Genomic DNA, 14,009 nt, shown 5'->3' with positions numbered 1-14,009 from the left:
CCAATAACTTTATGGGAAGAAAAAAAAAAAAAAGCAGCAGAACAGGAGTTTTGAGAGCATTTGAGCTGGTTTATAAGCCCTCAGAAGGATGGCCTTCAGAGAGGAGACTGAGACAGTACTTGGAATTTATCATTCTCTTTTTTTGGAAAACACAGGTCTCTCGGTGCTCAGAAGCCTCTAAAAGAGCAGCATTGTGAAATTGGGAAGAAGGTGCAAAAAACTCAATCTTTTCTTCTCATCGATTGGGAAAAGGAGTTCGCTTTGCTCAGTAAACAGAGCTTTGATGGATTCCCTGGGTCCTTCCAGGAGCTGATCTGCTAAAATGACATTTTTATTACTGTTCATAAACTCCAATCTCCGGCTGCTGCCAAGAGATTAGACATAAGCTGTGGGCAAACTTGCTGGTCTGGTGGCTCAACAGGCAAGGGCAGGAGAGGTGAGAGTTTAGAGCTCACTGGTGTCAGGAGTGAGAGGGAGAGGAAGATGCAGGAGGTGCTTTGGAGTGAGGGCTGGGGGGACACAGGAGGTTTGACAAGCAGAGGAGCAGCAGGGGATTGAGGGGAGGCATTTTGTGAGCTGCAGAGTTTCCTTCCTGGAAGTCCCTCTATTCCCAGAGCAGGGGCCAGCCCGGGTGTAGTGAACGTTCTGGGGATGGGGAGGAGCAGAGGCAGTGCTCATATTAGTGGATGATTGTCTTTAGAGCAATGAGCCCTGAGGGAAGGGCATTACAGGAATATAAAGATGGGAAGGGAAATTTGCACACAGTTCTATTATTTTTCCCTTTTGAGAAGGTGAGCTCTGTTCTCAGTGTGCTGATGAGTCAGGAAATCCATCCGGCTCTCAGATATTTATAAGGGACTAGCTGGTAACTGGTGAAAAATGCATGGACTACTGGGACTCTAATACCAGAGGAGTCTTCCTGTGCCATCTCCATGCTTCTCTCTCTTCGTCCCTGCATCTCTGTTCCCACTCTCCTCTTGTCTGCTGCCATTCAGTGTCAATGACTCTTGAGAGACGTGCCACAAACTCACCTTTTGTGGCCAAAGGAGCAGCCTTGCAGGAGCCAAACCCAGTGCAATTCAGTGGAGCTTTGTTTCAGTTCCTAACACCTCCCCAGCACCTACCTTCCCCTTTTGGGGTTGTACCAGTACTGTGCAGCCTTCACAGGTTTTTAACATGCCATCTTTTGCTGCCAGCTGCTGACCACAAGGTGTCCCAAAGGACCAGACCCATGTCCTTTCAGATGGAACAGCTGAATCTTTAAGTGTGTGTGTATGTGTATAAAAATGCAGAAGCAAACAGAATTCACTGTGTTTTTCTTTCCTCTCAGCACTGCAGTCTTTCCTTTGTGCCTATACCACCTATCCCAAGGACCTCAAGCACATCTTCCACATCAAATCTCTCCACCTCGGTCATGTGGCCAAGAGCTTTGGGCTGAGAGATGCCCCCCAGAACCTGACTGCTCTTCCAACTGCAGGCTCAAAGAGGAAAACCAAACCAAGACCAAAAAGGTAGGTCAGTCTGATGTTCCTGAGCTGTGCAGTGCTTTGCTCCTCAAGGTGGTTGGGCTTTCTCCAGGAATTGAGTATAAAAAAGGCAGATCTGTTGGTAGAAATGATCCTGTGGGATCTCTCCTGAGAATAGTCTGCAGCAAGCCCAGAGCTGCAGCTCTATCCCCTCTGGTGTGTGCTCAGGGCTGTTCTGGGTCCTCCTGTTCTGTGTGAGGAGTTGGAGACTCCCTGATGCTGCTGTAGGATCCCTGAACCCTTTTCTGTGCCTGCAAGGGAGCTGAAGGTGCTCAGTGCCTCTGATCCTGGCTGCTCTGAGTTGCTTCCACAGGACAGATGATCCTCTCTTTTGGGATTACAGTGCTCAGGACACACTCTCTTCCCCAGTGCAATGGCAGCATCCAAACCTCTGCCTTGCCAGTAAAATCAGTGCAATCATTCAAAGGAGGAAAATCTTTTTTCTTTATGAGCATCAGTTGTGACTCTTTCCATGTAATTGTTTCTACAAACCCCGTTAGCAAGCCTTAGCCATGCAATTAAAGCACTAATCCACTTAATTGTTCCAGGGCTGGGCACTTCTCTTGCACATGCACCTATCCCGTGGAAAAAAAAAAATAAAAATGCAAGGGGAAGGGATTTGAAAATAAAAAGTTGGAGCCTGCATTGTCCTGCTTGCAGCAGCCACCAGGGACAGGCCACTGCTCTGCCTCCTGCTCCAGCTGACCCTCCTCAGCAGATGGGCAACAGGATGGGAATGCCCCTGTGAGCAGGGGATTTAAGGGAGCTTTATTTCGGGAAGAATAGCCTGATTAGCTGATAAAGAGCATGTAAGATGGTATGGGGTGGGCTTTGATGTCTTGCTGGCCCAGCAGGGTGTCAAGCTATGACTGACAGTAGCGTGTCACAGGATTACTTGGCCTGTAACAATGCCTCTCTCTGTTCCTGTGATGTTGCTACTCTGTTAGAGCTACTTTTTCCCTTGTTACAAACCTCTTTTAGATGGGGGTTCCTCCTCCCCAAGTCCTCATCCCATTATAGCACAGACAAGCTCAGGATACAGTAGGTATTTACACACAGGACATGTGGGGTTGGGGGATGTAGAGGTGTTGGAACAAATGGTCTGGGAGTGATTTGAGAGCTCATTTGCACGTGGATCACAGAATTGCACCTCAGGGAAAGTAGGTAGACTTTGCACAGCTCTGTCACAGCTCAAGCTCCAGATTTCAAATCCGAGGGCATCTGCAAAGTTAAGACCCTGCAAAAAATAGCCAAAGTTGTGATGTGCAACAATTATCCTGCCTGTGAAACGTGGCTTTAATCAGCTTCCTCTGTGTGTGCTTAAAAAAAAAATAAATAAAGGGAGAGGGTATATTAGTATTTATAGGATAGTTTAGAGAAAGTGAAAATGGATTCAAATTCAGTCTGCACTTGCATAAATCCAAGATTATGCTATTAACTTAGAGAATTACTTTTGATTTCACACTGACAAAGCAGAAAGCAAAACTTAGCCTGCCATTTAGAAGACAAATGGTTTCTAATTGTAAAATGCAGGGCTTGAAATTATAACAGCACAGTCACAGATCAATCTTTTTAATTATATTTCTCACATGATGCTGTGAGTGTTGGTTGTCGTATTACACATTGTCTCCCAACATCTGATACGGGTTTTTAATCAGGCTGCTCACTAAAGCCTCATCTCTCAGCACCTGCCTAGAGAATAAAGAGCAGGCACTCCAGGTTGAAAGTGGGGTAAAGGCAATCATTAAATGTTTCCTTAAGAGGACAAAGAAAACTTTTCCTTTCTTTTGAAGTCTCCTTTTGTGCTTGGCGCCTCCTTGGAGAGCCTGCTGGGGAAGGTGAGACAGTGAGAGGGAGCAGCCAGGTGTGTGATGTTTCAGTGCTGAAATGTGGGAGCAGCCCTCTCCTCAATGCCCATGTCAACTTCCATGCATTTTTCAGAGGTCTTTGTGCAAGCCAGCTGTCCCTTTAGCTGTAGTGGATCTTGCAAAACCCGATCTGAAGACGGAAAAATAATTGCTGGCGATGGTTTTTGAAAGTTGCAATGCTGTGTTGAGGTGAGAGATGAGCACACGAACCAGATACTGCATATTGAATTACAGTACATCAGCTTAGTCAGTGTCTGGGTTCATGCTTTGACTGCAGGGTGGAGGCAAGGAAGCTGATCCCACCTCCAGTGAGGGATTAGCTGTCCTTGCTTCGCTGTGGAGTCGAAGCACGCTGAGGAAGTGGCTGACAGGCCAGATAGACTTGTCTTCTGACTCCTTCACAATGCACAAAGACCCACTGCCATTCCACCGTGCATCCCTGTGCTGCTCAGCCTTTTGCATTCTGGATCAACTGAGGGTCTGCTTTCCCTTTGAAATCCCTTTGAAATCAGGAAAGCCAGTGTGTGCCCCCAAAGGCTTTTGCTGCAGTGAGCACTTGCAACTTAATTTGGCTTTTTTGTGAGCTCAAGCCATCACAAAGAAAGATGACTCTTTAGTTCAGCTGATTCTGTGGAATTCCCTGCTACAGGAATTTCTGATGCAAGAAATGCTCAGAAGGATTGAATTTACTTATGAGTATCAAGAATTGCTACAGCATATGCAAAAAGTGATATAAAAACAAAGGTGAAAATCCCCTCGTGCTTCAGAGTTTCAGGTGGGTTTCAGGAACCCACCCAGCAGGAGGAGGGGTTCTTAATTCCTGAATTCCCCTGCTTTTCCCCCTGCCCAGGTCTGAGCTGATTCAAGTGAAATGGGATCAGGAAGAGGTGTTTGAGAGCACTGCTGTACATCTTTATCACAGTGCCATTGCTCTGATGTGGAGATGGGCATGGCCTGAAGGCTTTGGCTGCAGGATCATTGTGTTAATTCATTCTTCAGCATGGTCAGAGAGAATCAGACAATTCCTGAGAAACAGACCTTGTAGCCCTGTGTCCTCCCCATGGCCAGGGCAGCAGTTTCCTTGTGGCATTTTATCTTCTCTCCCACCTCACATCCTTGGTTCCACTTTTGAACATCTTGGCATTGACAATTTTGAAAAAAATACAGGCTTGTGACTCAAGGCTGCAGCTGAGCCTCCCTGCACAGCAATTGTCTCATCATTAGAAGCACTTTGCTTGCCAATTTTTATGTGCACATTTAGAGCTTTCCTGATACCACTTAATTAGTCAAAATGCAGCTTTGGAATTCTGTCCACTGGGAATTTCACTTTGGGCAGTCTGCTCTATACAGCCAAACTGGAGCTCAGGTAAGGGCATGTGTCCATGGGCAAATGGAGCCAAAAATGAGAGTAAGGGACGTGGCTGCTGAGAAAGGAAACATCACCATCACTCTTCATTAAGGCAGTTCAGGGATACAGGTGAGTCCTGGCTACCACATCACAATGTTATAAAAGAAATCCTCATATGAAATTAAAGTTTTATAGTTGTAAAATCCATCTGATTGTTTCCTGCATACAGCAGTGCCCTTTATTACTGTCCTGTTCCACTGTGGCTGCAGCACAGAGCTTTTGCTCCATCTCTAATCAAGCTAACAGTGCTTGCACACAGAGCTGGAAAACCTCTGTGCTAGGGGCTGTGCACCAAAAATTGTCATCTCTCTGTAATTGAAATGTAGGCTGTTCTCTAGGCTGGGAAAGTGCCTGACAGAAGCAAGAATCCTGGGAGGAATCCCAGCCTCCCATGTCCTTTTCCCATAGGGTGAAGACCAAGGGATGGCTGTGAAAGTGAGACTGGGATTTCTGTGTGGCTGAAATGACTTCAGTAGGGCAAGGTGGGCTTTGCAGTTCAGCACATCCCAGTGTGGAGACCCTGAGAGCATTTTGGAACAGGCTTGGTGCTCCTTCTGGCTGGGTAATAATTTTCCTTGATCTTCTCAAGCATCTGCATCAGCTGGGAGCAGAGGACCTGGGCCATCTGTTGACCTGTCGAGAGCAGTGTAGGATTGCTGATGGATTTCTTGCCCCCACTCTGCAAAAACAACAGCAGCAAAACCAACCCAAACAGGGTTGCATTGGCTGCAGATGGTTCATCCAATGCTATAAGTAGGAAAAGCAGGTGTTGCAGCAGCCTTGGCCCAGAGGTAACCCAGCTCTGCTGCTGGCACAGTGTCAAGGAGCTGTTGGAGATGCTGTCAGGCAGATTGATAGTGCAATCCACGTTGAAATGTTTTCTGATAAATGGAACGGCCTCCTCGGGTCTCCTCCAAAGACACACCATGAGTTCTGGGACTGTGTCAGAACTTCATCCTCAGTGTGCTTACCACACTCCTCCTTCCTCAGCTGGAGCAATTTGGGAGCTTTTGGATGCTGCAGATGCTGGGAGTTGGTTAAAGGTCACTACACCTGTGCACTGCATTGCAGCAGCATCTCGCACAGCAAGACAAAGGAGCAGGCAGTGATGCCAGCCAGGTTGAGAGACACCTCCAAGAACAAGCTCACTCACCACTGAATGAAAAGATGAGCAGAGGCATCTTCTGAGCCAGAAAACAAGACCCAGAGAAGGAGATCAGTCCAAACCATTCAGATTTCCTCAGAGATGGAGGGTTGGGCAGCAGCAGCATCCCTAAAGATCACTGTGGCTCCCAGGTGGGGAAGGGGAGCAGCATGCTTGGAACAGCTCTGTAAGTGGCTGTAGAAGGGAACTGGAGCAAAGAAGGATTTTACTCTTTCCTTCACTGCACACTTTCTCTTCCAGATGTTCCTCTCCTGCCTTTTCATCATTCAGGGGTGTATTTAGCAAGATTCACAAGTTTCTCATGTTTAAACAGTGGATAAAATAATTGCAGTTTTCTTGAGGATAACAGATTTTTTTTTTTTTTTGTCTTTAAAACTTTGGCCTGGTCTTTTCCAGCCTTTCAGGAGATAACAAAGTCATCTGGGGACAGTTCCTCTTTTTCCTTATTGTCTCTCTGCTGAGGTTATTGGTACCAGCTTTTGTGAGGTTGCAGCTTAATTATAGATGTGCACAGGCAGCTTTGAAACTGGGTCTTTTATTCCTTCCTCTGTCTCAGTATACCATGATACCTAGACATAAGATCACAGCAAGAGATGCTCATCATCCATGTGTTTTTCCAGTGATGGGAACATGGGTTCTGTCTGTGTTGCAAATGCACCTTTACATTTACAGCCTTCCTGTGAAGCTTTTTGCCACAGCATCACCACACAGCTCCCTTGAATTAACACCCCACCAGCCCTGAGCAACAGGGAAAGCACAGGGAGCTGGGAAAGTGGACATGGAGGCCAAAGAGATTAAAAACCTTGCCCAAGGATGCTCAGGGGTGAGTGTTAAAGTCTTGCTGAGTTCTCCTGGGCTTTGTCTCATAACCTGGGTGAGGGAAGGTGCCCTGTGGTTATCTTGCTGCTCTGGCAGAACCCCAGAGACTGTCACCAGTTGGGCAGAGAGGGGAATTTACAGCTTTACAGCAGGAATCAGGGCTCCTGACCTGGTGCTGTTTCCTGGTGTGCTGTCACTGCAGGCTGGTGCTGTTCCCTGTAGCTCTTCCATCTCATGGTTACACGGGGCCCTGACAGCTGCTTTTCTTCTGTGATGAGCACAGGTTCCACAGCACAACTCCATTGATTTTTGTGGCCCTGGGTTAGAGGGAGAAAGCTCCCTTTTCCCTGCATCCCTGCTTTTCTGTGCACAGCTGATCACCTCAGCAGGGAGTATTGATTTACTAATTGGGCAGCAATTTCACCTGATTGATAATAAAGTGTTGGACAACCTCCCTGCTGAGCTGCAGCTCAGCCCTGCAGCCACTGGTGGATTCCTTGTCCTCCTGCGGCAGAGAGTTCCCTGTTGTTAAATAAACTGGTCTGTTGCTTGGAAACCCAGGAATTACTGTAGGAAATGCTTGGAGACAACAATCAAAGTGTCAAATAGGAACTTCACCCACTGGTGGAGGGGGCTGAGCAGAGGATACACCTGCACAGGCTGTGGGAAGGGAGCAAGCAAACACCCCGGGCAGCCAGGAGTTCACTTCTCTTGTCTGCCCTGTGTGTTTGGCCTGTTGAATGCCTTGATCCATTGCTGCAGCCAGAATTTATTCCTTCTCTTCAACATCCAGCATGGGTTTGGACACCTGAGGGCACTTTGAGTGTCCCCTTTAGGACTGCTGAGTCCCTGTGTTGTCACCAAAGCTTGCTGGCGTGGCTGTGGGGCTGCTGTTCAGTTCAGCTGCCTTGTGTGCAGAGGGACAGACAGGTTTCTGTTCTGTTTTTCTGGAAACACTTGAGACAGGTCCTTACTGGAACTTGCTCAGAGAAGTGCACCCTGGAGGTGTTCAAGGCCAGGCTGGAAGGGGCTCAGGTTAGACCTGGTCTAGAGAAAGGAATGAGATGATGTTTAGAGCCCCTCCCAACCCAAACCAGTCTGTGACTCTGTGCTGATGAGGAGGAGAATGGGACATGCCAACACCAACACCCTGTTGTGCCCAGGACCACGGGAACAAGCTAGGGAATGACTGGTCCTTGGTAATCACCCAAGAGATTGTATTTAAATAACTGAGGGTGAGTTTTACCTAAGGTTATAGAGAGGACAGTGGCAGAACTCATGGTGGGAAAATGCTGAGTGGGTTTTTATATTTATAGCTGGCAGTTTAGGGCTGCAGGGACATCCATGTTGGAGTTTGGTGGCCATGTGAATGCAGCTACCCTTGCAAAAGCCATTCTCTGGAGAGGGTGGCTGTGAGGTGCATGTGATGGCTGCAGGACACTGCAAGAAAAGAAAATCTGTTGGTTCTGTTTGGTTTAGACTCATTACATGCTAATTTTTTCCCTGGTTTGTTTTGGAGGGGGCTGTGTTTTCAAGCTCTGGATTTAAGCTCTGTTTATAAAATGTTTCCATTGTTCAATGTCACTGGGCTGTTAGATTATTATTATTGTTGTTGTTGTTGTTGTTATTATTATTATTATTATTATTATTATTATTATTATTATTATTATTATTATTATTATTATTATTATTATTATTTCCAAACTGCTGTGTCACCTCCTTCATCAGCCTTCAGGCACACAAGCTTCCCTCCTTCTCCCCACCACCCTGCAAGAGCATTTGTACAGAACAAAGGCTTGCTTTGAAAAACGCCGTTGATATTTTGCCACCTTTGTGGAAACCTGTCACAACAATACCCAATTTTGCATGAGGCAGAATTTCAAATCAAGCCTCAAGGAAAGGGAGCTGCTCCTTCTCTAATGTGCAATTGTCAGTGGCATTGCAGGAACCCACCCAGCAGGAGAAAGGGGTTCTTAATTCCTGAATTCCTGAATTCCTGAATTCCTCTGCTCTTGCCCCTGCCCAGGTCTGAGCTGCTGAAGAAGACCCCTGGCAAACGCCGCCTTGCTGAGCTCCTGCGCTCGGAATATTCCAGTGGGATGGACACTGCTGGAGCCAAGGTCAAGAAGAAGAAGAAAAAGCAGAGAAAAGCTGGCAACCAGCAGATTCCAGCATAAGCCAGGCCCTTCCAGTCACTGGCTGTAAAAGCTGCTGGAGTGCCTCAGCCGGGGTCAGGGTGACCTGCCAAATCAACTGAGGAGAGTTTCAATTTATCAGGAAATGTGGGAGGGATCCTGGGGATCTTGGCCTCCTCCCCTTCATTCCATAGGTCCAAGTGGAATGGAATCCAGGCGTGTCCTGTTGTACTGCTGCAATTAAATGTGGCCTCCTGAAGATGCACCATGTTCCTAAGATGGTTTTTTAGCAAGAAAAATAAAAGAAGGTTAAATATGATTTTCAGAGAAACATGATGTGTGTGCAACATAAAAGTGGGACAAGTTTGGGCAGGTAGGAGGTGTTTTTCTGTTTAAGGAACACTCCACTACGCCTTCAGTTGCTGTTTCCAGCCAGGTAAACTTGGCAGGGGAGGTATCTGAGGAGCACCATGGAGAGGGGAATCTGTCCTGTCCCCTGTCACTGTAAAGGGAGCACTTCTGCTCCTGTCTCAGGTCATGAAGCCACATTGCTGCCACCTCCTCTCCTGTCCTCTGTGCACTGGGCAAGGTCTGTCCCTGGTCACTGTTAGTCAGAATTGGCACCTGCAGTGATGCCAGTGGCAGGATTGTGGAGAACCCTGCAGTGCAGTGACACACAGTCCCTTTGGGGCAGAGCTCCCTGTCAGAGCTCCTGAGAGCAAACATTGGCACTGTGGGAAGGAGCCAGAGTGGAATCCAGCAGTCTCCAAACTTCTCCTTGCCTGCAGTGTGTTGTCATTGCTGATTGTGTCACACAGAGGGAGTATGAGATGTCTCACCTCTCTGAACATTAAAGCTTTGCAGGTTCTTGCAAACCCCTGCCAGTCATGACCCAGCATTTTGGGGTTCTCTGCCTTGCCTGGGCCTGCTTTGAGCTGATAGATTTCACTTCTTGTTTTCCCATTTGCATTCCACCTTGTTCCCATTGGAGACACTGGGAAAAGGGATGCAGGGTGACCCCAATGTGCTGAGACTGGCACCGGTCACCACGGTGTGTGAAATGAAACCCAAACTGCCCTGTGAGTGGGAGAGTGCCCCCAAAACCTGCAGGAGATGTCCCAACTCCCCCAGCTCCTCCAGGTGAGCACCCACCTGTCCCTCTCCACCCTCCTCCCTCTGCTCCTTCCAGCCCCTCCTAGAGCACAAGCACCAAGCAGGGCACAGGTGAGAACAGCACAAACCCAAAACACGACTTTCTGCTCCCTGCACGTGTCTTCCTCGGGTAAAGGGATGAGGAAAAGCAGCCCACCATGACCTGAGCCAGGCATGTTTAATGCAGGAGCAGAAAGTGCTCAAATAGTGGCAATTTCAGACGTCAGAAGGAAGAAAAGTACTGAAAAGGGAGTATAAACAGATGAAAATGATGCCTTGTAAATGCAGAATTGAGGGCACCTACTTTGGGCTGAAGTGAGTCATACGAAGGATTGTAGGAGAGCAGCAATCAGCCCCAAAGTATTTAATTGCTGAAGTGAAAGTAACTTTTGAAACCAGAATTTTTATTTCCTCACAGGCAATTACCAAACATTTCAATTTCTCTGCAATACTTTTTTCAACACTTCTGAAAGATGATAGAAGGGCTCCAGTATCAAATTTACCATGATTTTTCAGAGAGAATGAAGTTACAAACATTCATTAGATTAAAAATAACAACAAAGCCCACCTGATTTTGTTATGAGAACTATTTGGAAGAGCAATCAGGTTTAAGGCAAATGTCAACTTAAACAGAAAAGAAAAGCCCTGAGGATGAAAATGACTCAGAATGATGCAGAGAGTGCAAGTTTGGGAATGATCTTGTGCATGAAGGGAAAGTACATGACCTTCTCCTGGCTGACTGTCACGTAGGAATTAATAGGAACTATTGGCAAATTCATAATAGAAAAAAGGCCAACAGCACAAAGGTGAGAGACCTCAGGAGACCTCATTGCTGCCTATATTAACTGGGCATGAAACAGTACAAATGGTTATGATAAAGAAAGTGATTTTTAAAAAATATTAGAGTGCTTTTTTCTTTCAGCTTCACCATCCTTAGCAGATAGGGCTGGATTGCTTGTGGGATTAGGGAAAGAGAGAGTAGGAGATTATTGAATAAGGAAGTGTTAAAAGAAATGCACACACACCTGAATTTAAGCTGAGCTTTCTCCTAATAAACTTGAAGGCTGATGAGAAAAATGTGTTTAATTGTGGCTGGGTGGGCAGGAGTCCAATTCTGGCTTTATTTATACTTGGGCAGCCCCAGATTGGCTCTGAGCTGGCTTCACCCTTGTGCAGCACTCAATTCAAGAAGAAGCTGGTAGGTTTGGGGTCGATTTCATTCAAATCATCCTTTCATTCAGGCAGGGCAGGGTGGAGTTCCATCATTTCCACCACCTGCAGCACCAGGGTGTTGTGTGTGCAGAGACTGCCAAATCCTCTGAGCACCCAAATGCCAGAGGAGCAGCCAGGGGTGGCAATGGAGTCCTGTGGCATGGAGCCCTGAACTTGTCGCTGCCCTGAGTTTCTGAATTTGTCCCCTGTTGCTCTGAGGTATGTGCTGTGTGCTGAAGAGCTCTTGGCTGGGTGGGAGCTGTCTGCACAGCTGCCAGGGGAGGAGAGCTGGGTTGGGCAGCGTTGGTGTAACTGCAGCTTTGCTTTTGGCTTTGGTCACGTTTTTGTGTCTGGATTGTGGTGGAGGGCAGGGGCCTCGCTGCCCTGCAGCCCAAAGCACCTGGGTTTGGTCTGGAAATAGTGGCAACTTTTCTACAAAGCTGCTTGTGAGTCAGACCAGGGCTTAGCTGGGTTTGCCTTCCCTGCTCTCACACCCTGAGACTGCAGGAGATGCTCTCGTGTTTTCTCAGCTCTCTTCTGGCTCCGTGTCCTTTACCTGTGGTAGGAGCTCACATCCTCCTCTCCTCTGCAGCTGGAGCATCTTGAGTTCACACTGCAAGGCTTTGGATTAGGAAAAAGCGAGGAGGTGACCTTGGGGCAAGGGTCACAGTTAAACACCAGGGGCTGGGTCAGACACAAGACACAGCCCTGGTCCCTGACTGCTGAGAACACAATGACTAAGCAGGGTAGAAAGCAGCAGAACCTCCCTGTTTACAACACCTTGTTTTCTCCATCAACCTGGGAGAGGGCAGGAAAAGCAACAGTGTTCTGGGCTTTGCATTCTGACATAGTTTTGTTTGGTGCTCAGATGAAGCCATGGAGTATCTTGGCTAGAAACAATTCTGCTGATTGCCACGACTTTGTGTGTGCTGGCACATCCAGCAGAGCAGCTCTTGCTGTGGCTGTTCTGGGGTGCTGGTCCTGCTTGAAGCTGTGCCAGGAGGGGAGGAAGGTGGCCCTCGAGCTGGGTAAAAGCCTGGAAGGGACCTGAGAGCCAGGATGTGTTTGGCCCCAGAAAAACCACTGCACTCTCTCAATCCAGAGCTTGGAGCTGACAGAACCCGAGCAGCAGCAGCAGCAGCAGCTTCTCTGCTGGGCTTTGTACCCTGGAGAAATCCATGGAGCAGAAGTGCTGCAATACCCAAAGGTTTCCCTGCTGGGTCTGGTGCTCCTCAACTGCTCCATTCTTTTGCTTCATATGATCTCAACTCAGCACAGCCTATCCCACCCCTGGGGCCTTGCCAGGATTGTGCCCGCCTGGCACCGTCCTCTGGAAACATTTCCAGCCTGCTCAGGGGCTGCTGCAGGTGCAGGGCCGGTGCTGCTGGGCTCTGCTGTGGGACACAGCTCCCATCTCAGTGCCTGCACACAGGCTGGAGGCGAGTTTGGTCCTCCAGCAGCTTTTGAGGCTGCTGAGATCCTCCCACACACGATGCTGTTCGTGTGGCAAGTGCGGTGCTCTCTGCTTAGAGCCTGTGGTGTCTTCCCCAAACTGTTTTATCTTGAAGCTTGGCTCTGCTGTGAGATCTCCCTGGCAGCAGCAGCTCCAGCCCTCCTGTCCCCTCTGCTCTTTCCTTTGCACCTCGCCCGGCACAGGGCAGAGGATTCCTCGGGATTCTGTCCTGCTCTCTCCCGCCATCCTCGTGGCACAAACTGCACCCTGGCACTGTGTTACGGTGCTGGCTCAGACCTGCGGGTACAGGGGAGTCTCCAGCTCCTTCCAGATGTGAAATGGCAAATTTAAATATTGCAATTACAAACGTGTAACGAAGCCTTGTACTTCATTAATGTAAGAGGAGGAATCTGCTACGGCTACAAGGACAATTAAATATTAGAGAATGTCTTTGATTCACATTCCTGCTGTGTAAATGGGAGGAAGGTTGCTGTATGCTCCTTGCCTTTGCGCTCACAAAATGAAAAGCACACCCACTGCAAGTTGTCCTTTGATAGATTTTTAATATGATTTTAAAGAGTTTTGTTTGGCCTCATTCTTATTCAATGAGATTAATTTAAAGCACTTATCCCCTGGGTTTAAGTCAATCCATGTAGGATTTGGGACGGGGGTTGTTGCCCAGGGAGGGGGTTGTTTGCAGGCCTCTCTGAAAGACTCCTTTCCCACTTCATTAACCCGAGCTGGGAGCGACCCCCCTTCCTCCTCCTCCTCCTCCTCCTCCTCCTCGCCCAGCCGAGGCGCGGGGATTTACCAAACTCCGCCATTCACATGCAAAGAGCCGGGCCCATCCACAAAGGCCGGGGCTCTCCCCCAGCCGTGGCTGCGCATTTGGCCGAGCCGACAATCGGGGCTCGGCGGTGCCGGGGCAAAGCTCCGGGGACGGGGGCACCGGGCTGGGACCGGCCCGGGGAGCCGGGCAGGGGGATCTGGAGGGTCGGTGGGTGCCGGGGGGGTGTGCAGACAGCCGGGGGGAGCGGCGGGGCCGGGGGGAGCCGCAGCCCATCTGTCGGCTCCCCGAGCCGGGAGCCGCTGCCCGCCTGTCCCGGGCACCAGCTGCCGGGCTGCGGCCAGACCAGCGACACTTTTAAAGGGTGGAAACAATCCATTTTCCAAAGCGATCATTTAGAGCACTTAGGCAATTATACACTTAAGATTAGCGTTATTAATTCACCGCAGTCGCGGCTATCACACTGCCCCGCTCCTCTCACCGC

The 14,009-nt window shown here is 48.6% G+C and overlaps 1 protein-coding gene across 3 annotated transcripts in view; it reads left to right on the top strand.

The window, feature by feature from the left end:
• Positions 1-9,240, top strand: part of DDX31 (DEAD-box helicase 31) — a 43,660-nt gene extending 34,420 nt beyond the window's left edge. For 2 of the 3 annotated variants that reach the window (XM_012578289.5, XM_030286538.4), the window contains exons 19-20: positions 1,331-1,511; positions 8,813-9,240. In XM_012578289.5, coding sequence (XP_012433743.5) covers positions 1,331-1,511; positions 8,813-8,963 — 332 coding nt within the window. In that variant the 3' untranslated portion in view covers positions 8,964-9,240. The remainder of the gene's footprint in view (positions 1-1,330; positions 1,512-8,812) is intronic. The other variant, XR_003963085.4, reaches the window with a different exon arrangement.
• The last annotated feature ends 4,769 nt before the right edge of the window (positions 9,241-14,009 follow it).

The sequence above is a fragment of the Taeniopygia guttata genome, chromosome 17, assembly GCF_048771995.1.
Source record: "Taeniopygia guttata chromosome 17, bTaeGut7.mat, whole genome shotgun sequence".
Lineage (NCBI taxonomy): Eukaryota > Metazoa > Chordata > Aves > Passeriformes > Estrildidae > Taeniopygia > Taeniopygia guttata.
Note: the sequence above shows the minus strand (reverse complement) of the source record. Positions and strands in the feature narration are given on the sequence as shown.